The sequence below is a fragment of the Solanum dulcamara genome, chromosome 6 (assembly GCF_947179165.1).
Source record: "Solanum dulcamara chromosome 6, daSolDulc1.2, whole genome shotgun sequence".
Classification (NCBI taxonomy): Eukaryota; Viridiplantae; Streptophyta; class Magnoliopsida; order Solanales; family Solanaceae; genus Solanum; species Solanum dulcamara.
Window position 1 is genome coordinate 66085606 of NC_077242.1, and position 26970 is coordinate 66112575.

At 40.1% G+C, this 26970-nt stretch overlaps 1 protein-coding gene across 1 annotated transcript; it reads left to right on the plus strand.

Annotated features, from left to right (window-relative positions):
- LOC129892914 (uncharacterized) lies at positions 1 to 26850 on the plus strand. Its single transcript, XM_055968429.1, has 9 exons — positions 1 to 123; positions 244 to 364; positions 563 to 674; positions 726 to 775; positions 926 to 1051; positions 1394 to 2119; positions 12409 to 12500; positions 13322 to 13591; positions 26047 to 26850. Exons 1-9 carry the CDS (start codon positions 1 to 3, stop codon positions 26848 to 26850), a joined length of 2424 nt encoding a protein of 807 aa, XP_055824404.1.
- The last annotated feature ends 120 nt before the right edge of the window (positions 26851 to 26970 follow it).

Consider the following 26970-nt stretch of genomic DNA (forward strand, 5'->3'; position numbering starts at 1 on the left):
ATGATCTCAGATATGAGGTCAAATATGAGAAAGTTCATCTCTGGATTAGAGAGGCATATGAAGAAGGAATGCAAAGCAGCATTGTTGATCTCAGACATGGATATTTCGAGATTAATGGTGTATGCTCAACAAGTGGAGGATGAGAAAATAAAAGACAGAGAGGAGCATCTGAGTAAGAAGGCAAAATCCGCGGGCCATGAGAGTGAACAGAGGCAAAGCAAGGGCAACAAATCCTTCCAGAAGAGGCCTCCCAACTATGCCTCACCCACCGCCAGTGCACCTATACCGCAAAATAGGTATGATCGGCAAGGACAGAGTCGCCAGGATTTCAGGTCCCAGGGTTTGCAATCCCAATCTAGCGTGGGTCAAGGCTCGCAAGGGAAACCACCATGCGTCATGTATGGTAAGTTCCACTTGGAAGAGTGCAGAACGGGAAGGGCTGGTTGCTATAAGTGTGGCCAAAGAGACCACTTTCAGAGAGAGTGTCCAGCATGGGGGAACATGGCCCAACATTCTACCACCGCACCCCCGACTAGAGCTAATCAGAGGGGCACTACTTCAGGCACCGGTGGAGGTACCAACCGTTTATATGCTATGGGTAGTCGCCAAGATCAAGAGAACTCTCCAAACGTTGTGACAGGTAATATTCAAGTCTCTTCTCTTGATTGTTATGTGTTGATGGATCTGGGTGCCACCCTATCTTTTGTGACTCCTTATGTGGCTAGTAAATTCAATAAAATTCCCGAATGTCTTCTTGAGCCTTTTAGTGTAGCTACTCCTATCGGTGATTCTGTCTTAGCTGAGAGAGTCTATAGAGATTGCACTGTGTCAATTCATCACAGGGATACCTTGGCTGACTTGGTTGAGTTAGACATGGTTGATTTCGACGTGATCCTTGGCATGGACTGGCTTTATGTCTGTTATGCCTCTATTGATTGTAGAACTCAGATTGTCACATTCAAATTCCCAAACGAAGTTGTTATAGAGTGGAGGGACAGTCCGGTTATGCCTAAGAGTAAGTTTATTTCTTACCTTAGGGCCAGGAAGCGAATCTCAAAAGGGTGTATTTATCACCTTGTCCGAGTGACAGATGGCGATATTGAGTCTCCATCCCTGGGGTCAATTCCGATTGTCAATGAGTTTTCGGATGTCTTTCCTGAAGATCTGCTTGGAGTCCCTCCTGATAGGGAGATCGATTTCGGGATTGATATTCTTCCTGATACCCAACCTATCTTGATCCCTCCTTATAGAATGGCTCCGACTGAGTTGAAGGAGTTAAAGGAGCAACTGAAAGACTTGTTGGATAAAGGATTCATTAGGCCGAGTGTCTCACCATGGGGTGCTCCGGTCCTATTTGTGCGGAAGAAGGATGGGTCCCTTAGAATGTGTATCGACTACAGGCAGCTGAATAAGGTCACCGTAAAGAACAAAGACCCTCTCCCCAGAATAGATGACTTATTCGATCAACTTCAGGGTGCCATTTGTTTCTCAAAGATAGACTTGAGATCCGACTACCACCAGTTGAAGGTGAGAGAATGTGATATTCCGAAGACTGTTTTCCGTACTCGTTATGGCCATTTCGAATTTTTGGTCATGTCCTTTGGGTTGACTAATGCCCCCACCGCTTTTATGGATCTCATGAACCGAGTATTCAAACCATATCTTGATATGTTTGTGATTGTATTCATATATGATATTCTAGTCTACTCCAAGAATGAAGAGGAGCACGCGTATCATCTTAGAGTTGTTTTACAAACTTTGAGAGACCAGGTACTGTATGCAAAGTTCTCCAAATGTGAATTTTGGCTTGCATCAGTGGCCTTCCTAGGCCACATTGTATCTGGAGATGGTATTCAGGTTGATGCTCAGAAAATTAAAGCTGTGAAGAATTGGCCTAGACCCACATCCCCGACAGAGATAAGGAGCTTCCTGGGTTTGGCCAGGTATTATCGAAGGTTTGTAGAGGGATTCTCATCCATATCATCACTATTGACTAAGATGACCCAAAAGAAGGCTAAGTTCCAATGGTCCGATGCTTGTGAGGAGAGTTTCCAGAAACTGAAGGACAAGCTAACCACTGCTCCTGTGTTGACTCTGCCCGATGGGACAGAGGGCTTTTGTCACGCCCCGGAAGGGTACCCTAGACGTAACCGGCACCTGAAGGCCATCTCTGACTTCCAAGCGAACCACTTGTTACAATCACTCATTCATTCAAGCACATTCAATCAGCAGAAAACTCAATTTAAGAAAGACTTCTCATATCATAAGGGCCGAAGGCCAGACATTTACAATCAGGACGATAATAAAAATAGGAATCCTCAGGATGACCGCTCGACCTCCTCACATCTCAGTCTATGAAGCCTCTATTCAAGTCTAAAAGGTGCCAATGACAAGCCCATGGCTACCGACAATCTAAATAAAGAAAAGACAATCAAAAACTGTACAGGAAGGCCCAATATCCTCCGGGATTTAGGAGGACTCACCGACTGGCTGAAAGTGTAAGTGGATCTTCAACGGAGCGTCGGTTGATGATCTCTAGTACCTGTCTCTGCATCATGAAACGATGCAGGCCAAATGGCGTCAGTACATGGAATGTACGAGTATGTAAAATGGCCGAATACAACGAACATCAAGGAAGAATAATTCAACCAACTCGGGAGCTCAACTCAAAAGGAATGACAATTCAATCAAATGTCCTAAGTCTAAACAAGAGTATGATTTAGACTGGACCAATCATATACAATTCAACTCAATCTGACTCAGAGTGCTATCAAGACTTACTTGGGAGTTTCTCTTAACCGACAACCAACACTTATGAGCCAGTGAAGGTACAACGAAACGACATCGTTGCCACGCCCGTTCATACCTTGCCAGGGCATGAACGATGAACACTCATGGATCCAATCCAACCAGGTCCTATAATGTCAGGACAAAAGCTCTCGGGGAAGCATCCAACTTTAACGGTTCATTCCCCCCTACGTTTGGCAACACAGGTATTGGGTGCGAGTATGGACTATACTCTTGCCCAATTCGGTGCTCGATACTCCTCCCAAGACTCAATGCTCATAAAACTCCATCAACTCAACTCAGTCAACTCATATCAATAAGTCTCATTACAACCTTGTCGACTCATCAACTCTATCACAATCAAATCTCAATCTCAATGCTCAATCTCAATCATATCTTCAAGGAAGCTTTAAATGCACATATAACATCATCTAGATATAAAATCAACCATTACCTCCATCTATTTGAGAAAAATCTTTGTGACTCATCACATCTCCAAGACTTCAAATCGACATTCTTATAATAGGCAACATTTTTTTAAGAAAATAGTATACTTTATAGAATCTATATAATTAACAAGACCAACAAAACATATTTAGCAACTCAATTCCTCATCATCTCATACTCGCATAAGGACTCATTTTAGGAACCTCTTAGCTCAACAACATTAACACATCAATAATTTGATGAGATGGGAACAATACTCATTCAAACATGTACCATACCAAGAAACTCCATTTTCATGGATATCTAACCTCAAAACAAGAATAGGGCACATGGGTGGACTCATCCCATGTTTTGGTTAGCCTTACATACCTTAGTGAAGACTTGAAGAAAACCTTGAGGTTGGGTCTTTAATGGAGGACTCTAATCTTGAAGCTTCTTAGACTCCTTTGTTGGAAATGGAGAAGAAGAGTAGAGAGAAGGGAGAGGAGCTCTTAGGGCTTTTTAGAGAGAGAGTGAGGGCTGCCAAATGAGTTCCCAAAAGGCCAAGGGCTACATATATATAATTGGGTAAGTTCTCAAATTACCCCTCCTTAAAATGTTCTGAAAATAGGCTAAAACGCCCTTGGCGCGATAGTGGCGCGTCGCGCCCTTACAGCGCCAAGGCCGATTTCGCCTGAAACCTGCACAACTTTTAGTGGCGCGTCGCGCCAGGGACCAAACTACTGAGGCATGTTCCTGGCGCGATAGTGGCACGTCGCGCCCTTACAGCGCCAGGCCTATTGTTCCAAATTCTGGGAATTTGGCCCCAAAAACCCTGCACACTTTTAGTGGCGCGTCGCGCCAGGGACCAAACTACTGAGACATGTTCCTGGCGCGATAGTGGCGCGTCGCGCCCTTGCGGCGCCAGGGCCATTTCCCCAGCAGTGGTAACCCAGGCCAAAAATGAAATCCCTGTCGTGCTAGTTCGTCTTCGGATCGTCATATCTTTTGGCCCCGAACTCCAAAATCTACGTTCTTGGTGGCGTTGGAAAGAAGACTCGACGACCCTTTTAATTTGATAGGTCATAGTCCACCCGGATTGACGTCTTTCAAACGATAGGGTCATTGAAAGTCGACCCTTACGTGAACTCGTCCTAAACTTAGCCACGACGGATCTTTTGGACTTAGCTCGGTCCTAGGGGTCCTCAATGACCCCACCTCACCTACAACGCTCTTAAACTCCTCAGGGACTCATCTTAACTCAAACACGTACTTCGAAATAAATATGATGGGCCCCACACGTGTACAAAGAAGGCCCGGATCTTAGGAAAAATTTTGAGGGGTGTTACATTATCTCCCCCTTGGGATCATTCGTCCTCGAATGACGAGCAACCAAGAATAGACTCGGGGTACAAATCACAATAAAAATTCAGTCATTCAATCAATCAAATTCTCAATCAAATATCAATCAAAACTCAAAAGGTACAAATGAATTCGAGTCAAGAGAATGGTCATTTCCTTCAATATTCTCCTCGGTAGGCACGAATAAACGTGGATATTTAGATTTCATGGCTTCCTCCGCTTCCCACGTGGCTTCCTCAACAAATTGATTCCTCCACAGAACCTTGACTGAGGTGACTTCTTTGTTCCTCAATTTGCAGATTTGGCGATCAAGAATTTGGATTGGGACCTCCTCATAGGATAAGCTATCCTTAATTCCAACGTTCCCCATAGGGACTACCAATGAGGGATCGCCCAAGCACTTTTTCAGCATTGAAACATGGAACACCGGATGAATAGAAGCTAGCTCTGAGGGTAGGTCCAGCTCATAAGCGACACTCCCGATCCGCCTCAAAATTTGGTACGGGCCAATGTATCGAGGACTAAGTTTACCCTTCTTTCCAAACCTCATGACCCCCTTCATGGGTGACACTTTCAAATACACCCAATCATCCACTTCAAACTCTAAGTCTCTCCTCCTCACATCGGTGTAAGACTTTTGGCGACTTTGGGCTGTCTTTAGCCTCTCTCGGATAACTCGTACCTTCTCCATGGCTTGATGAATGAGGTCAGGCCCAATCAATTCGGCTTCACCAACTTCAAACCACCCAATGGGCGATCTACACCTCCTCCCATACAAGGCTTCATAAGGAGCCATTTGGATGCTTGCATGGTAGCTATTTTTATATGCGAACTCTATAAGAGGCAAGTGATCGTCCCAATTTCCCTTGAAGTCAAGCACACACGCTCTCAGCATATCTTCCAATGTCTGAATTGTGCGCTCTGCTTGGCCATCTGTCTGGGGATGGAATGCTGTACTCAAATTCACCCTCGAACCTAATCCCTTCTGAAAGGATTTCCAAAATTGGGAAGTGAATTGGGCTCCTCTATCTGAGATAATAGACAAAGGGACCCCATGCAATCTGATGATCTCCTGTATATACAGCTTTGCATAATCTTCTGCGGTGTCAGTAGTCTTAACCGCCAAGAAGTGAGCTGATTTCGTCATTCTATCCATAATTACCCAAATGGAATCGTGTTGCTTTTGGGACTTCGGTAAACCTGTAATAAAGTCCATGTTGATCATCTCCCACTTCCATTCTGGAGTTTCTACGTTTTGGGCTAGACCACATGGTCTCTGATGCTCAACCTTCACTTGTTGACAATTCGGGCATTTGGAAATGAATTCCGCAATATCCTTCTTCATCCCGCTCCACCAGTAGATCTCCCTTAAGTCATGGTACATTTTCGTGGAACCCGGATGAATAGAGTATCTAGAACTATGCGCTTCGGCCATAATCCTCTCTCGAACATCATCGACATCCGGCATGCACAATCTATTTTGGTACCGTAACACACCATCTCCCCCTTGGGTAAAAACCATTACCTCTTGTTTGTGTACAACTCCCTTCAATTGGAGAAGGACGGGATCTTGGTCTTGCTTCTCCTTCACCTCTGCCACAAGTGAGGATGTAGACCCGTCCTGAACTGTAACTCCGCCTTCATTGTTCTCTTCCAGATGAACTCCCAGTCGGGCTAACCTGTGTACCTCCTTCGCCAATCCTCTCCTTCCTTCCTCCATGTGGGCAGTGCTACCCATAGACAACCTGCTAAGAGCATCAGCAACAACATTAGCTTTACCTGGATGGTAGAGGATGCTCATATCATAGTCCTTGAGTAGCTCAAGCCATCTCCTTTGCCTCAGGTTGAGTTCCTTCTGGCTAAAGACGTATTGCAAGCTCTTGTGATCGGTGAATACATCGATGTGCACTCCATACAGGTAGTGGCGCCAGATTTTAAGTGCAAACACCACAGCTGCCAGCTCGAGGTCATGAGTTGGGTAATTCGTCTCATGGAGCTTAAGCTGTCTTGAAGTATAGGCTATCACCTTCCCCCTTTACATCAACACACAACCCAAACCAATTCTGGAGGCATCACAATAAATCACAAAACCTTCTGTTCCATCGGGCAAGGTTAGAACAGGAGCAGTGGTTAGCTTGGTCTTCAATTTCTGGAAACTCTCCTCACAAGCATCAGACCATTGGAACTTAGCCTTCTTTTGGGTCAGTTTAGTCAATGGTGATAATATGGATGAGAATCCCTCTACAAACCTTCGGTAGTACCCGGCCAAGCCCAGAAAGCTCCTTATCTCTGTTGGGGATGTGGGTCTAGGCCAATTTTTCACAGCTTTTATTTTCTGAGCATCCACCTAAATACCATCTCCAGATACAATGTGGCCTAAGAAGGCCACCGATGCAAGCCAAAATTCACATTTAGAGAACTTTGCATACAATACCTGGTCCCTCAAAGTTTGTAAAACGACTCTAAGATGATAGGCGTGCTCCTCTTCGTTCTTGGAGTAAACCAGTATATCATCTATGAATACAATCACAAACATATCAAGATACGGTTTGAATACTCGGTTCATGAGATCCATAAAAGCGGCGGGAGCATTAGTCAACCCAAAAGACATGACCAAGAATTCAAAGTGGCCATAACGAGTCCGGAAAGCAGTCTTCGGAACATCGCATTCTCTCACCTTCAACTGGTGGTAGCCGGATCTCAAGTCTATCTTTGAGAAATAAGTGGCACCTTGAAGTTGGTCGAATAAGTCATCTATTCTGGGGAGAGGGTATTTGTTCTTCACAGTGACTTTATTCAACTGCCTGTAGTCGATACACATTCTAAGGGACCCATCCTTCTTTCGCACAAATAGGACCGGAGTACCCCATGGCGAGACACTCGGCCTAATGAATCCCTTATCTAACAAGTCCTTCAGCTGCTCCTTCAACTCCTTCAACTCAGCCGGAGCCATTCTATATGGAGGAATTGAGATAGGCTGGGTATCAGGAAGAACATCAATCCCGAAGTCGATCTCTCTATCAGGAGGGACTCCAGGCAGATCTTCAAGAAAGACATCCAGAAACTCGTTGACAATCGGGACCGACTCAAGGGATGGAGACTCAATGCTGTCATCTTTCACTCGGACAAGGTGATAAATACACCCTTTTGAGATTAGCTTCCTGGCCCTAAGGTATGAAATAAACTTACCCTTAGGCACAACAGGACTACCCTTCCACTCTATGACAACCTCATTCGGGAATTTGAACGTGACAATCTGGGTTCTACAATCAATAGAGGCATAACAGACATAAAGCCAGTCCATGCCAAGGATCACGTCGAAATCAACCATGTCTAACTCAACCAAGTCAGCCAAGGTGTCCCTGTGATAAATGGAAACAGTGCAATCTCTATAGACTCTCTTAGCTAAGACAGAATCACCGACAGGAGTGGCCACACTAAAAGGCTCAAGAAGACGCTCAGGAATTTTATTGAATTTACTAGCCACATAAGGAGTCACAAAAGATAGGGTGGCACCTGGGTCCATCAATACATAACAATCAAAAGAAGAGACTCGAATCATACCCGTCACGACGTTTGGAGAGTTCTCCTGATCTTGGCGACTACCCATGGCATATAGGCGGTTTGTACCTCCACTCGTACCTGGAGTAGCGCCCCTCTGATTACCTCTAGCTGGTGGTGCGGTGGCAGAGGACTGGGCCCTGTTCCCCCATGTTGGGCATTCCCTCAGAAGATGGCCCATTTGGCCGCATTTATAGCAACCAACCCTTCTAGCAACCAACCCTTCCTGCTCTGCATTCTCCCAAGTGGAGCCTACCACACTTGCTGCATGGTGGCTTTCCCTTCGAACCTTGACTTACACTGGCCGGGGATTGAGAAACCTGAGGTCTGAAATTTTGGCGACTTTGTCCCTGCCGATCATACCTGTCCTGCGGTATCGGTGCGCTGGCGGTAGATGAGGCATAGGTGGAAGGTCTCTTCTGGAAGAAGGACCTGTTGCCCTTGCCTTGCCTCTGCTCATTCTCATGCCCAGATGACCTTGCCTTTTTGCTCAGGTGCTCTTCTCTGTCTTTTATCTTTTCCTCCTCTACCTGTTGAGCATACACCATTAATCTGGAAAGGTTCATATCCGAGATCAACAATGCTGCCTTGCATTCCTTCTTCACATGCCTCCCTAATCCGGAGACGAACTTTCTCATCTTCGACCTCACATCAGGAATCATTTCTGGAGCATACCTGGACAGCTGGATGAACCTTAGGCCATACTCCTTAACCAACATGCCTTCCTGCTTCAGATTAACAAATTCTTCCACCTTCGCTTCCCTCAATTCTCGGGGAAAGAAGTGGTCAAGAAAAACTCCCTCGAATTCATCCCATCTAGCAGGTTCAGCATCTTCACCCCTACTCTACTCCCATTGGTTATACCAAATGTTTGCCACATCTTTGAGTTGATAAGACACCAACTCGACCCCCTCGATTTTGGTAGCATGCATAGCTTTTAGAATCTTCCACATTTCATCAATGAAATTCTGCGGATCTTCATCAACCTTAGAACCCGTAAATGCTGGTGGGTTCATCCTCAGAAAGTCTCTAATTCTAGCGGCAGAAGATGGCTCCAGGAAACTAAAGCTGAGAGTCGTCGAGCTTTGATTGCCGCTTCGGGCGGCCATTAGTTGAGTGAGCATGGCAATTGCCCATCGAAATTCAGCTTCTGATGTGGGTGCGGGTGGAGTAGGTGGCACTTGAGGTGCCTCCGCATATCTCGCGGGTCGGCCTCTAGCCCTTGCTGGGCGTGCCTCTGACTGTGGCATCCCTGCATTATCAACATTCCTCTGGCTAGCGGTACGTTTAGGAGGCATTATCTGTAACGTATGAACGCACGAATTAGAAAGAAAGTTTCATGGAGTTCAACTCCATCGCACGAATTTAGAGTATAAAAGAAGTGAAACAATTCCTAATGTCCTATAGCCTCCTGCTCATAAGTGTGGTGCACAACACACCCATAAGCAAGACTCTACTAGACACGGCTTCATAGACTCCCTAGGACACTTGAACTCTGTGCTTTGATACCATGTTTGTCACACCCCAGGAGGGTACCCTAGACGTAACCGGCACCCGAAGGCCATCTCTGACCTCCGAGCGAACCACTTGTTACAATCACTAATTCATTCAAGCACATTCAATCAGCAGAAAACTCAATTTAAGAAAGACTTCTCATATCATAAGGGCCGAAGGCCGGACATTTACAATCAGGACGATAATAAAAATAGGAATCCTCAGGATGACCGCTCGACCTCCTCACATCTCAGTCTATGAAGCCTCTATTCAAGTCTAAAAGGTGCCAATGACAAGCCCATGGCTACCGACAATCTAAATAAAGAAAAGACAATCAAAAACTGTACAGGAAGGCCCAATATCCTCCGGGATTTAGGAGGACTCACCGACTGGCTGAAAGTGTAAGTGGATCTTCAACGGAGCACCGGTTGATGATCTCTAGTACCTGTCTCTGCATCATGAAACGATGCAGGCCAAATGGCGTCAGTACATGGAATGTACGAGTATGTAAAATGGCCGAATACAACGAACATCAAGGAAGAATAATTCAACCAACTCGGGAGCTCAACTCAAAAGGAATGACAATTCAATCAAATATCCTAAGTCTAAACAAGAGTATGATTTAGACTGGACCAATCATATACAATTCAACTCAATCTGACTCAGAGTGCTATCAAGACTTACTTGGGAGTTTCTCCTAACCGACAACCAACACTTATGAGCCAGTGAAGGTACAACGAAACGACGTCGTTGCCACGCCCGTTCATACCTTGCCAGGGCATGAACGACGAACACTCATGGATCCAATCCAACCAGGTCCTATAATGTCAGGACAAAAGCTCTCGGGGAAGCATCCAACTTTAACGGTTCATTCCCCCCTACGTTTGGCAACACAGGTATTGGGTGCGAGTATGGACTATACTCTTGCCCAATTCGGTGCTCGATACTCCTCCCAAGACTCAATGCTCATAAAACTCCATCAACTCAACTCAGTCAACTCATATCAACAAGTCTCATTACAACCTTGTCGACTCATCAACTCTATCACAATCAAATCTCAATCTCAATGCTCAATCTCAATCATATCTTCAAGGAAGCTTTAAATGCACATATAACATCATCTAGATATAAAATCAACCATTACCTCCATCTATTTGAGAAAAATCTTTGTGACTCATCACATCTCCAAGACTTCAAATCGACATTCTTATAATAGGCAACATTTTTTTAAGAAAATAGTATACTTTATAGAATCTATATAATTAACAAGACCAATAAAACATATTTAGCAACTCAATTCCTCATCATCTCATACTCGCATAAGGACTCATTTTAGGAACCTGTTAGCTCAACAACATTAACACATCAATAATTTGATGAGATGGGAACAATACTCATTCAAACATGTACCATACCAAGAAACTCCATTTTCATGGATATCTAACCTCAAAACAAGAATAGGGCACATGGGTGGACTCATCCCATGTTTTGGTTAGCCTTACATACCTTAGTGAAGACTTGAAGAAAACCTTGAGGTTGGGTCTTTAATGGAGGACTCTAATCTTGAAGCTTCTTAGACTCCTTTGTTGGAAATGGAGAAGAAGAGTAGAGAGAAGGGAGAGGAGCTCTTAGGGATTTTTAGAGAGAGAGTGAGGGCTGCCAAATGAGTTCCCAAAAGGCCAAGGGCTACATATATATAATTAGGTAAGTTCCCAAATTACCCCTCCTTAAAATGTTCTGAAAATAGGCTAAAACGCCCTTGGCGCGATAGTGGCGCGTCGCGCCCTTACAGCGCCAAGGCCGATTTCGCCTGAAACCTGCACAACTTTTAGTGGCGCGTCACGCCAGGGACCAAACTACTGAGGCATGTTCCAGGCGCGATAGTGGCGCATCGCGCCCTTACAGCGCCAGGCCTATTGTTCCAAATTCTGGGAATTTGGCCCCAAAAACCCTGCACACTTTTAGTGGCGCGTCGCGCCAGGGACCAAACTACTGAGACATGTTCCTGGCGCGATAGTGGCGCGTCGCGCCCTTGCGGCGCCAGGGCCATTTCCCCAGCAGTGGTAACCCAGGCCAAAAATGAAATCCCTGTCGTGCTAGTTCGTCTTCGGATCGTCATATCTTTTGGCCCCGAACTCCAAAATCTACGTTCTTGGTGGCGTTGGAAAGAAGACTCGACGACCCTTTTAATTTGATAGGTCATAGTCCACCCGGATTGACGTCTTTCAAACGATAGGGTCATTGAAAGTCGACCCTTACGTGAACTCGTCCTAAACTTAGCCACGACGGATCTTTTGGACTTAGCTCGGTCCTAGGGGTCCTCAATGACCCCACCTCACCTCCAACGCTCTTAAACTCCTCAGGGACTCATCTTAACTCAAACACGTACTTCGAAATAAATACGATGGGTCCCACACGTGTACAAAGAAGGCCCGGATCTTAGGAAAAATTTTGAGGGGTGTTACAGCTTTGTGGTCTATTGTGATACATCTAGAATCGGGTTGGGCTATGTACTGATGCAGAGGGGAAAAGTGATAGCCTATGCTTCGAGACAGCTTAAGGTTCATAAGAAGAATTACCCAACTCATGACCTTGAGCTGGCAGCTATGGTATTCGTGCTTAAAATCTGGTGCCACTACTTGCATGGAGTGCATGTCGATGTATTCACCGATCACAAGAGCTTGCAATATGTCTTCAGCCCGAGGGAACTCAACCTGAGGCAAAGAAGATGGCTTGAGCTACTCAAGGACTACGACATGAGCATTCTCTACCATCCAGGTAAAGCTAATGTTGTTGCTGATGCTCTTAACAGGTTGTCTATGGGTAGCACTGCCCATGTAGAGGAGGGAAGGAGGGAATTAGCGAAGAAAGTACATAGATTATCCCGATTGGGAGTTCGACTCGAAGAGAATAATGAAGGTGGAGTAAACGTTCGAGATGGGGCTACGTCCTCACTTGTAGCAGAGGTAAAGGAGAAACAAGATCAGGACCCCGTCCTCCTTCTGTTGAAGGAAGTGGTTCACAAACAAGGGGTGATGGTTTTCACCAAAGGGGGAGATGGTGTGTTGAGGTACCAAGGCAGATGTGTGTACCTGATGTCGATGATGTTCGAGGGAGGATTATGGTCGAAGCACATAGTTCCAGATACTCTATTCATCCAGGCTCCATGAAAATGTATCATGACTTGAGGGAAATCTATTGGTGGAGTGGGATGAAGAGGGATATTGCAAAATTTGTTTCCAAGTGCCTGAATTGCCAACAGGTGAAGGTTGAGCATCAAAGGCCATGTGGTTTAGCCCAAACCATAGAAATTCCAGAATGGAAGTGGGAGATGATCAACATGGACTTTATTACAGGCTTGCCGAAGTCCCGAAAGCAACATAATTCCATTTGGATGATTGTGGATAGAATGACGAAATTAGCTCACGTCTTGGCAGTTAAGACTACTAATACCGCAGAAGATTATACAAAGTTATATATACAGAAGATCGTCAGATTGCATGGGGTCCCTTTGTCTATCATCTCAGACAGAGAAGCTCAATTCACTTCCCAATTTTGGAAATCCTTTCAGAAGGGATTAGGTTCGAGGGTGAACTTGAGTACAGCCTTCCATCCCCAGACAGATGGCCAAGCAGAGCGCACCATCCAAACATTGGAAGATATGTTGAGGGCATGTGTGCTCGACTTCAAGGGAAATTGGGATGATCACTTACCTCTCATAGAGTTTGCATACAATAATAGCTATTATGCAAGCATTCAAATGTCTCCTTATGAAGCTTTGTATGGGAGGAGGTGTAGATCGCCCATTGGGTGGTTTGAAGTTAGTGAAGCCGAGCTGATTGGGCCTGACCTTGTTCACCAAGCCATGGAGAAGGTGAGATTTATTCAAGATAGGCTAAAGATAGCCCAAAGCCGCCAAAATTCTTACACTGATGTGAAGAGGAAAGACTTAGAGTTTGAGGTGGACGATTGGGTATATTTGAAAGTGTCACCCATGAAGGGTGTCATGAGGTTTGGAAAGAAGGGGAAGCTTAGTCCTCGATATATTGGTCCTTACCAGATCTTGAGGCGGATTGGAAGTGTTGCTTATGAGTTGGAGTTGCCTTCAGAGCTAGCTTCTATTCATCCAGTGTTCCATGTTTCAATGTTGAAAAAGTGCTTGGGCGATCCCTCGTTGGTAGTCCCCATTGACAGCGTTGGAATTAAGGATAGCTTATCTTATGAAGAGGTCCCGGTCCAAATTCTTGATCGCCAAATTTGCAAACTGAGGAACAAATAGATTGCCTCGGTCAAAGTCCTGTGGAGGAATCAACTTGTTGAGAAAGCCACATGGGAAGCGGAGAAAGCCATAAAATCTAAATATCCACATCTATTCATGCCTACCGAGGAGAATGTTGAATGTAATGACCATTTCCTTGACTTGAATTCATTTGTGCCTTTTTGAGTTTTGATTGATATTTGTTTGAGAATGTGATTGGTTGAATGACTGAAATTTCGATTGTGATTTGTACCCCGAGTCTATTCTTGGTTGCTCGTTATTCGAGGATGAATGATCCCAAGGGGGAGATAATGTAACACCCCTCAAAAATTTTCCCCTAAGATTCGGGCTTTCCTTGTACACGTGTGGGGCCTGTCGTATTTAGTTCGAAGTATGTGCTCGAGTTAAGATGAGTCCCTGAGAAACTAAAGAGCGTTAGAGGTGATGTGGGGTCATAGAGGACCCCTAGGACTGAGCTAAGTCCAAAAGATCCGTCGTGGCTAAGTTTAGGATGAGTTCGTATATGGGTCGACTTTTAACGACCATATCTTTTGAAGGACGTCAATCTAGGTGGCCCACGACCTATCAAATTAAAGGTCGTCGAGTCTTCTTTCCAACGCCACTAAGAACGTAAATTTTGGAGTTAAGAGTCAAAAGATATGACCATCCTAAGATGAACTAGCACGGCAGGAATTTCATTTTTGGTCCTTGGCGCGATGCGCCACTAAAAGTTGTGCAGGGTTTTTCAGGCCAAATTTCCAGAACCTAGAAAATATTGCCTTGGCGCTGTAAAGGAGCGACGCGCCACTATCGCACCAGAAACATGCCTCAGTAGTTTGGTTTCTGGCCCGGTGCGCCACTACGAAGTGTGCAGGTTTTAGGCGTATTCAGCCTGGCGCTACAATGGCGCGACGCGCCACTATCGCGCCAGGTGCATTTTTAGCCTATTTTCAGAACTTTTGAGGAGGGGTAATTTGGGAACTTACCCAAGTTATATATGTATTGCCATTATTCATTTTGGGATCAAAATTTCCAGCCCTCTCTCTCTCTAAAAGCCCTAGAAATTCCTCTCTCCCTCTCTCTTCTTCATCTCCTTCTTCTTCTCCATTCTCAACAAAGATTTGTCCCAAGAGCTTCAAGATTTGAGTCCTCCATTGAAGACCCAACATCAAGGTTTTCTCCAATTATTCACTAAGGTATGTAAGGCTATCCAAAACATGGGTTGAGTCCACCCATTTGTCCTACTCTTGCCTTGAGGTTAGATGTTCATGAAAATAGAGTTTCTTGGTATGGTTTATGCTTGTATGAACTTTGTCCCCTATGTATTTGATTCTATGTGTGTTGATATTGTTGAGCCAAGAAGTTCCTAAATTGAGCCTTTATGTGAGTATGAGTCGATGAAGATGAGTTGTTAAATATGTTTTATTGATCTTCTTAATTATGTGGATTATGATGAAGGATGTTCTTTTCTTAAAAATGTTGCTTATCTTAAATTGTTGACTTAAAGCCTTGGAGTTGTGATGAGTTTCGAAGATTGAGTAAATGGATAGAGGAAATGATTGGTTGTGCTTATATGTTGCTATAAATGTGCATTCAAATTTCTTTTGAAAGATATGACTGAGATTGACCGGATAGTATGATTGGAAAAGATTTGATCATGATAGAGTTGATGAGTTGACAAGGTTGTAATGAGACTTGTCGATATGACTTGATTGAGTTGATTGGATGGAGTTTTATGAGCATTGAGTCTTGGGAGGAGTATCGAGCACCGAATTGGGCAAGAGTAAAGTCCATACTCGAACCCAATAACTACGTCGCCAAACGTAGGAAGGGGATTGAACCGTTAAAGTCGGATATTTCTCCAAAATATTTGTCCTGACATTATAGAACTTGGTTGGATTGGATCCATGATTGGTTGATTCATTCATACCCTGGCAAGGTATGAACGGACGCGGCAACAACGTCGGTTTGTTGTACTTTCACTGGCTCATAAGTGATGGTTGTCGGTTAAGAGAAACTCCCAAATAGGTCTTGATAGTACTCTGAGTCAGATTGAGTTGAATTGTATGTGATTGGTCCCGTCTAAATCATATTCTTGTTTAGACTTAGGACATTTGATTGAGTTGTTATTCCTCTTGAGTTGAGATTCCGAGTTGATTAATTCTTCCTTGATGTTCGTTGTATTCGGCCATTTTACATACTCGTACATTCCATGTACTGATGCCATTTGGCCTGCATCATTTCATGATGCAGAGACAAGTACTAGAGATCATCAACCGGCGCTCCATTGAAGATCCACATACACTCTCAGCTAGTTGGTGAGTCCTTCTAGTTTCCGGAGGATGTTGAGTCTTCATGTACAGTTTTGTTGACATTTCCTTATTTTGATTGTTGGTAGCCATGGACTTGTCATTGGCACCTCTTAGACTTTGATAGAGGCTTCATAGACTGGAGTGTGGGGAGGTCGAACTGTTATTTTGAGGAGTCTTATTTTATTGTCTTGTTGGGTTGTAAATGTTTGGCCTTCGGCCCCATATATGAATAGTATTTCATTAATTGAGTTTTTGCTAAGAGAATGTGATTGAATGAATGTGTGACTGGACCAGGTGGTTCGTTCGGAGGTCAGAAATGGCGTTCGGGTGCAGGTTACGTCTAGGGTACCCTCCCAGGGCGTGACATTAGTAAATCCCTTTAGAGGGATAAGAGAAAGGCAGACACATGTTTTTCCTTTTGATAAAGAGAATTCAAGCCAATGGAAAGATTTTTTAATTGGGAAAGGAAACTATTGTTCTTGTAGGATTGGGAGAACGTTTCTTATAGCAGAGTTGGGACTTTTTGAGATCTACATATAGGGATTGTAATTGGGGATTCATTGATTATTGTACACTTTCTCTTTTTTATTGTGGAAAACCCTCTCCGCTTTTGCTAGGAGGATTAGGCCTAGTCAAAATTCGTTAAACTCTTGTGTTATTTTTTCTTCCTTATTTGCTTTGTATGTAATTGTGTACTAGTTAACCCACGATCTTTCCACAACAATCATTGTTGGGCTCTGGCCTAAAGATAATCTTATATGGTGTGAAATTTTCCTTTTTAGGCCAAGACCACATAATTTTTCTCAAAAATCTCACACCATTAAGAGATCCTACTCCTAATATGTAGCTTCCTAATCCTTTTAGTTATCAATATGAGACTTTTTGTTCACACACTCAACAATCTCCCTTAAACAAGTTCCATGTAGTCCATCACCATGATCCATGAGTCAATATTTGAGATTTGTTGTGTGTCACCCACATCATCTAAGTATTTTTATGGCAGCCAAACCCTGCAATTAGCTTCTTCTTGAGTGTGCATCTCAAAACTCATAAGGGTAAGCAAATCGAGCCCCACTCACCCCATCACTCTGACACATCCCCATACTCATTCCACTCAACCTGAGATAGATCTAATACCAGTTGATGGGCTAAGCCAGCCGAAACATACTCTTACATAATGTGATAATCTTACACAATGTAATATTATTCGCTATGGATCAAACCAACACAGTTGTCTTCCCCAAATGACCTCACACTACTTAAAAAAATCATAAACCTTATATGTAGATTCCCAATCCTTTTAACTATCAATGTTGGACTTTTTGTTCTCACACGCAACACCTTAGGTAGAGTATCTAATCATGTCATGCAATACATTATTCTCCGAGAAAAACTACTAAACATATTGAAATAATACAGACAAACTTTATTTGGGGCACGACTTCTGTTAAAAGGAAAATACATGTAGTTAGCTGGGATACTATCACTAAGGATAAAAATATTTGTGGACTTTATATAGATAAGGTGTAGACATCAAAATTTTGTAGGAATCTACAAGATGAACCCTATTTCAATTAGGATTTATTGGAGGCTACTCTACTCTAAACTCTAATTCATGCTTGTTATATAAAGGATATAATATTCCCTTGAAAAAGCATCTCAAATATTCTGCAAATTCATGAAATATTCACGAAGATCAATGGAGATCAAATAAATCTCAATGAGGTTCTTATCATCCTAGTTCGAGAAATACGCCACTATGACCCTCAAATCACAGAGAAATCTTAAGAGAGAGAAGGATCAAGGGAGGACCATATTATTTTATCTATAATATTCTTGTTTCTTCAAATTTTATTAATAGTTTGATTTATTTTCCATTTATCTAAAATTTGTTGCAAACACAAGGCAGATACCAAAAACCAAGTTGTGCATCCTGGACTTGCTTGGAGACTTTATAAGAACCCTAACATCCTCTAGGTCAGATCCTTAATTTTAAAATACTGTTTACTCAATAGAACCTCGACACTACCAACTCTCACACCTAGAAATGTATCCTAAATGGTTGGTGCACTAGTAGCAAATCCATGAAATGGACTATTTATGATCGTAGGACTGTTAAGTTCTGGTCTGATAAATGAATAACACATTTTGGTGATTTGAAATCTCACATAACTGATTGGAATAAAGACAAGGTAGTTAATACAAACTACAATAATAACCTTATTGAAGGACGTCATTCCCTTTGGTTTGTGGCACTTGTGGATAACTAGAAATGATAACTTTTTAACATTAACAACCTTCTTTGAAGGGCATCATCCATTTTGGTTTGTGGACCTTATGGATAACTAGAAATGGTAACTTTTTTTACACTAACAACAATAATACATGCATTTCGAATACTATTTCTAAAGCTAAATAATTCCATCTCAGAGCAAATATTGCCAACTCTAGAACTAATAACATCATAATCATCCATGTCAAAAGGGTGATACGCGATACATGAAATAACTTGTATTGAGATATATTGAATTCAATATTTTGATGATTGACAAATATAACAAATACTATACAAGAACTTGATTCTTAACATGTCTAAAATAAGGAACGGTAGTGTTTACAATTGACCAACAATTACTAAAGAACTAGGTCTTTATCATATATACTAAAAAAACTGTATTACAAAAATTTGATTCATTTAGGTCCTTCGCAAAAGATTGGAGACGATTGATGATGATCAGCTGACATGAAGCTAGCAGATTTCAAGTGTAAAAAGGATTTCTTGAGAAATTTGATTTATGACGTCAATGGTTCAAGGAACAACAATTCAAGATGAAAATAATATCATATTTGCACAAAAGGAAAGAGATTTGTAATTAAGAGGAAACATGTGGAGGTCGAAACAAATAAGGAAATTGATTGGATTTCTTAATCAAATATCAATGGATTTTGGAGGAAGAAGACAAGAGGATTTCAACCATCACCTTTCCAAGTACCACATTGATGTTATTGAGGGATACTATTTGCACATATCAAGACTTATTCTTAGCAAATAATTATCATTGTGAGGAGTTCTTTGTAAAAAGTCAACTGTCCACGAAGAGAACTTGTTTCTAAGGAATTAGGAAAATGTTGTCATAGTTCTCTTGTAGTTTTGATTCTTCGTTTTAGATACTATAACTTTTTGCTCTCCTACATGTTTTATAATATAGGTGATTTCTCCCCGAATTCTAAAGACTTTCAATATTAGGGTAGAATATTGGAATGGGCAATTGAAACTAGGAAGGAGTAAGGTAATCAGGAATTAATCCCTTTGTTTATAGAGTTGTAACCTAAAATTATTTGAGTTTTTAATGGAGATTTGAGAAAAATCCTATAAGATAGGTCTTAATTTTTACTCTTTGAACAAAGAATTTTCCACTATAAGCTTTTTATAATGATTGTATTTTACACTTTACTGCTTATTGCACGATTGAGAAACCTAAATCTTCAGTGCATCAGGTGATAGCTTAAAATAATTTTTTTTTAAGAATGACATATTTTTCTTTTTAATCTGTTTCAACATTTGGTTGTGAATTCTCATGGGCAGGCATATATCTACACAGACCAATCAATAACTCAAGTCACACACTCCCATAATCCATTTTCTCTTCACAAAATTCCCTTCAATCCCTCCGTTTAGTTGGCATGAATGGTTAAAGATGTTTATTGGACATGAATGAAACCGAACAGACGTACCCGCCGCTTCTACTTTCTACCATGTGGGTTCAGTTTCATACTGTTATTACCGGACTAGATGACTCTATAAGTTTCAGTATGAGTAATGATATTGTATTGATCGGGAATCGTTCAACTAGGAATTTCTTGCTCAAAAATGTTTATTTCTATGTGTATCATAGATATCATAAAGGCTTGTGATAAGAGAAAGCCATTTACGCTTAGAAAAAAAAATCCATTCCAAAAGAATAGAGTGAATGAGACAGATAAGGAATTTGGAACCGCTAAGAAAAGGGGGTCGGATAAATAGTTGGGGAGTTAAATAGACTTTTGGGGGATAGAGGGATTTGAAGCAAGTTGATCCTAGAAGACTAACCTCATAGCTCACCTACCATCAGGTGACAGCTTAAAATAATTCTTTCTTAAGAATGATATATTTTCCTTTTTAATTTGTTTTAAAAAGATCGACACCTTCTTTTTTTTTGGCAATATTTTAATTTCAGTTTTTCACGTGATATTTTAAGACCTACATTTTACATAACTTTAATTTAGAACTACAAAATTAAAAAATCTTTTTTATTTTCTCAAACTCCTACCAAATCCAATTAGATCTTCTTTTTAAAAACGGATGGAGTAACTTCCAAACACCACTATCACTTTGGCAGAATTAATTTCTCTGCAGGGACCGAAGATTACGGTGGAAAATGCAGTGATATTATTGCTACTCAGTGCCTATTATAATATATTATCCAAGCAAAAGAAAAGCTGATTTGGGAGGGTGGTTTAGGGAGTTCTTGAGTGTAAATTTATCATATCGAAAAAATGAGTTACCTATTTGTTACGAAGGAAAATATTTTGTATGAAAAATTATTTTTTAAAAAATATATTTTTTTAAAAAATAACTAGGGTTCTTATTTATTTTTTACTATTTGATAAGTGGAAAAAAAAATAATTTCACAAGTATTTATATGTTATCTAGCAAAACACTATGGAGGTTGAATGAGATGGAGAGTGGGGGTTCGGAAGTGGGATGGTCAAGGGGTGAGGTTGGGGGGATTGAGTAGGTAGGGAGGAGACAATATATTTGGAATGACACTTATGTTTCCAAGGAAAGTCGTTTTCTTTATTTTTATGAACCTATTTTTCTAGAAATGTTTTTGACTAACCTAACATAGAAAAATTGAAAAATATTTTTTAGAAAATGTTTGTCTTCATACTAATGATGTGTATACAGTCTTACCCGGCTATTTTGAGAAAATAAAGAAATTGTGATAGATATTAATAACATGGAAAGTCGTGTTTTTATCCTCCACATAATCCATGACATAAGAAAAAGATACTCCTACGTAAATCAAATTTTGCAACAACCAAACTTTACATATGATCAAAGTTTAGTACAATGTCATGTCAAACTCGAAACCTAAATATAGATATAGTACTATTAATCTGTCAAGTTGTTGAAACAAACTTCCGTTTCCTCGCAATCATCAAACTGACTCCACCCACATATGCAATATTTATGGATGAAGCATAAGTTTTACGGGTTTAGCTGAATTCAATATTTTCAACACTAATTGATCAAACATACATGCATGAAAAATTACTAAAATCTCAATGATTGTTAACTTTTAAACCCCTAATTTCAATTGTATGATGAATTTAATGCTAATAGACTTACATTTTACACTTGTTTGGATGGTTGTTACCTATTGTATTGTGTATTATACTATGTTTGTTTTGATATTTAGTTAAATTTTATAAATAAATACAACTTTTAACTTAGTTTTAACTGGTATCTATGTCCTCCAATTTTGGATGTGCACAAGTAGGCACTTAAATTTGTATAAAATTAAACAAGTATACACACGTGTTCTACGTGGTATAATACACCTAGAACGCCACATAGTACACAAAATTGCCATATAGGACGCTCGTAGGACGATCCTCTTTTAGAATAGTATGAATAAATTGTTGGAATGTGAAACAATCCTCTCCACTAATTTGATTCAATACAGAGGAAATTATCATCTACCAGAAGGACTTTTTTTTCTTTACAACTTTTCTTTTATACTTTTCTGTACAAAATTATCAACGGGAGTAGTTTTAAAAAGAAGGATCAAATGGTCACATTTTTTGTCATGTTATTCTTTTTAATGCATTTAAAAAGAATGCCTCATTCCTTTTTTGACAATAATTTAATTCGAAGTTTTTAACATTATAATAGCTATATCTAAACAAGATTCATATATTTTATATATCTTTAGTTTAGGACTTCAAAATTCAAAAGTTTCATTTACCTTATAAAACATTGTGCCAAATTGAAACGGAGGAGGTACCTTAAAAAAGAGGTGAGTGCACCCAATACTTCACCTCAAACTATACGTATGTGTTCTTACATAATCTTAGATTAGTAGGAGAGAAATAAATCTACAAGATTATAGATACATAATATATCAACTCGAAATAAATCGACGATACATTACCTTTTTTGATTGGTTGTGAGTGCACGTGCACCCACTGACTTTACCTCGATTATACATATATACATGCATGCATCTTTTAGAGCCTTACATGAATAGGAGAGAATAAAATGTAGCCAAAGATGACCTGCCGATAAGTGATTGCATTGGGCTATAACATCTCGGCAAGTCATCCTTGGCTGCAATCCACTCTCTACCTCTTCATGCAATGACTCTCTAGACAAACTATGAGGAAAAAAATCTCCACAGGATAAATAAGAGGAAATGATTTATTATGGATCACAAATTTCTTGTTGCTCATAGAATTCTATGACTCAATGGGAGAAATTGTTGTGAATATTTATAGGCAAAGGAGGAAAAAAGGATGAGAGAGAATTTATTCCTCTATATCCCAAAATAAACATGACTTGTTGACTTTACCAAAAGTGGAAAATGCCCATGCTTCGTGCATTGGACAACAATTTGGACCAAGGATACAGAGTGGGCGGATAATATTGGACCACTTGTAAATAAAGTATTGGTTGAAGTGCTCCCAATTCTCATCATAATGGAACTGTTCAGATATAGCTAGAAGACACTTTTCGAGGGTTATGACTTTTGTGTGGATGGACACTACAAGAAAATAAAGAATTAGCAATGGATAAACTTTTATAACTAAATAACAAAATATTTAAGCTAATTTTGCGATGGATTAATGACGAATTGAATTATAAGAAAGTCTAATTAGTTAGGAGCTATTTAGAGACGAATTAGCTAAGAATATCGATAAATTTCATAGATAATTTCATGTTTTCTAATAGTGGGGGAGAGGGGGGTGTATATGGAAAAACTATATAATTACACAAATATTTCTATCATATATTATTAATTCTCCCTAAAGTTTGAAATAATTACATATTGTCTCACTAATTAAATTTTCATATCAGATTTCAAGTCAGATACACATCGATAGATGTTTTTTGTTATCAGATATAATGAAATCGGGAGAGAGGTGAGCGAGAACAGGAGGGAGGCGAGGTTTTTTTTTATGTATCTCCAGATACATGTGAATTATACTAGATACATGTATCTGACACTAGATACATGTATCAAGGATATGAGATACGCGAACGAGACAGGAGAGTAGCGAGCGAGATATGAGGAAGGTGAGCGAGATTTATCTATATATCCCAGATACATGTGAATCCATTGGATATAAGTGTATCTAGAATAAATTACACCTAATTATGACCTCAATGTACTGAGATACATGTATCTGGATGTACCAGATACATGTATCCAAAGTCCAAAATCTAGTAAAATTCGTGATAATATAAATTAGAGTGTATTTAAATAATTAACTTCTAAACTAATGGAATTTCTATATGTTACCCTTTGTATATCACTCTGTATTTGTAATAAGGAAACAATTACTCACAACAGTTCACATAAAGAAATCAACTAGCACACAAGTACCGCTTGCGCCATCGAGGCTACCATGATATCTAGGAAACACAAATGTTATACGGGTCGTCAGAGCCATCATGATCTTTCTATAAAAGTTAAAAATGAGTATATATCAAGACAATACATCAAACAACTATCTAGCCTCAGTAAACCAATAAACTAGGCCAACATGGCCATTAATGTAGCTATACAACCCACAAACTAGTATACAATCTCTAAAAGTAGTAAAGCTTGGGGGACAGGGGCCTTGTTGGCTGATGGCTTATTTTTAAGCCAAGATATACTTTTTTTTTCTTGATTACGTGTGGCTGATGTGCTTTAGTAGCAGATGGTTCAGCAGGGCCCGCTCAATCCTGAGTTTCGACATTAGGTGTTAGTTGCGCCCCTTAAGTTTGGGACATGACAAACTTAATATCATTTATCAGCTCGACGACTAAGTCAAATCAGTAATTAATGTCTTATTAAAGAGGGAAACACTATCTACAAGAGTTTGTTGTGTTCTCGATAAATTTAATAATGAGTGAAAAGGGCTATTTAAGGGGTGTAAAAATATAAAATACAAAAATATATGTTGTTGTCAAGGATAGAACACACAAAACCTCAAGCAATTTTTGTAACCCCTTAACTACTACACTAAAGCTTCAACTTATGTTAAGGGGTGTCAACACTTTCATACATATTCATTAAACTAAATTTTGACCTATATATATAATATAATTTTCTAACGAAGGTGTGTCGCTTGACACCCCTTGCCCGAGGGTGGCTCTGCCCCTGTATATGGTCGTTTAAATACCCTCTTAACAACTTTGAAGTGAATTAAGTATCACCCTGATATTATAACACCACTCTCACCTTCCATATCATAGGCATGTAAGCTCCACATCATAGTCATGTAAACACCATGTCCTTAATTTTTATTTCTTTTTTATTTATTCACTATTTTTTCTTAAATACTTTTAAAAATTAATTACACTAATTAAATTGATTTAAAATACATTTTCAAGAATCAAAATTTAAAATGTGGGTCATTTTCATTAATTTAATTTAGGGAAAAGGATCAAATATGCCCTTAAACTTATCAAAAATGTCTAGATATACCCTCCGTTTGAAGTTTAGCTCATTCATGCCCTCGCCGTCTATATTTGGGATCATATATACCCCTTTCAGCGTTAGTTTCTTTGTTGAAATTTTTTTTATTTTATATTACACGTGTAATTGCCAAACCATCATTTAATTGACATATGACATTTATATTAATTAATCCAAACCAAAAAAACTGATCCACCCGACCCAAAAAAACCGATCCACCCGACCCCAAAAAAACCTTTTAAGCCTATTTTCTTCAAAATCCCTAAATGGGTCTTTTCCTCTCCACTTTTTTCTTCTGCGCCGCTGTATTTCTGAGAAGAAGTAATGAGAAGTTCATGCCGCTAGGGTTTTGAGAAGATTACTCCCAAATATTGCATTTCAAGTTTTTAATCCTAGAGTCAGGGTTCAAGTGTTTCAAGTAGGTCGAGGATGCCTTTCTAGGCTTTGTTTTATTTGTCTTTTGGTGGTCTCGAGATGATGTTTTCAAATACTTTATTACATTTTTGTATCTTTTGATGTGTTTGGTTTGATGTGGTCCCTCTGATTTTGTTTTGAATTTACATTTTATTTCATGTATTTTTAAAGGATGATGAAGTTGATATTATGTAGCATGTGTGGGTATTTGATTGTGTCTGTCAAGGTCACATGAAATCTATTATTTAATGTTAAAGGATGTGCTTTTTTATGCCTTTGTAGGCTTTATTTTATTTGCTTTTGGTGGTCTCAAGATGATGTTCCCTTTACTTCATTATATTTTTGTAGCTTTTAATGTGTTTGGTTTAATGTGGTCCCTCTGATTTTGTTTTGAATTTACTGTTTCTTTCATGTATTTTTGAAGGATGATTGATGAAGTTGATATTGTGTTCAACTATGGGGGTAGTTGGGTCATTTCACCTGAGTTGTCATACACTAAAAAATTGGTGCACTTTTGGCATAGCTTTGACCCTGAATTATTGAGTCATAAAGATATATGTGATGATTTTACTTTCAGATTAAATAATTGATAGCCACTGGTCCCTCTGGTAAGTATTATATAGTAGATGGAGATGATGGCATTAGGATCATCCTGAGCCTATTGTGTGAGAAATTTAAAGTTTTCAACTTCTTTGTTATGAAGGAGGGTGAGCTCACAGTCTTTGCTCAACCTATCACACAACATACTGAAACATTTTCTACTGTTGTTGAGGTTGGTACAAATTGTGAACACAGTATTGATTCTGATTGTGAATGGGATCTTTCTGAGGGTGAGGAATATAATAATGAGTGGATGGAGGCTATTAGCAAGGAAAAGAGAAAAATAGTAGGTGATAGGTTGAAAAAATACAAGGAATTGCAAGTTGGAATATCATTTAAGGATATGAAAGAAGGTAGACAGGTTGTGAATTTTTATGCATTAGCTAACAAAAGGGATTTGACTATAATCAAGTGTGACTCAAAGAGAATTAGGTATGGTTGTGAAGAGGGGTGTCCCTTTAGGTGTTTGATTTCAAGAGATGATAAGACTGAAGGATTTAAGATAAAGACTCTCATGAATAAACACACATGTGAAGATGCCTTTTTTAATCTTAGAGCTGATTCAGCCACATTAGCTCAATACTTCAAGAATAAGCTTCAAAATAATTCCAAGTACAAGGTAAAAGATATGAGAGCAGAACTTGAAAATGATTTTAAGTTGAATGTGTCTCAATCCATGCTTAAAAGGACTAAGTGTATGATTCTTGAGAAGTTGGAAGGTAGTTATATAGATGACTACAACAAGCTTGAGGCCTATGCCCAAGAGATTAAACAGTCTAATCCAGGAAGTGATGTTTTGATAAATATCTCCAAGGATGCCCTAGCTGAAGGAAAAAGAAAGTTTTTGAGGATGTACATGTGTTTTGATACTCTAAAAAAGGCTGGAAATCTGATTTGGGGCCATTAATTGGAGTTGATGGTACATTCTTGAAAGGTAGATGTAAGGGCATGTTGTTGGTTGCACTAGGACAAGATTCTATGAACAGTTTCTTTCCACAATCATGGATAATAGTGGAAAAAGAAACAA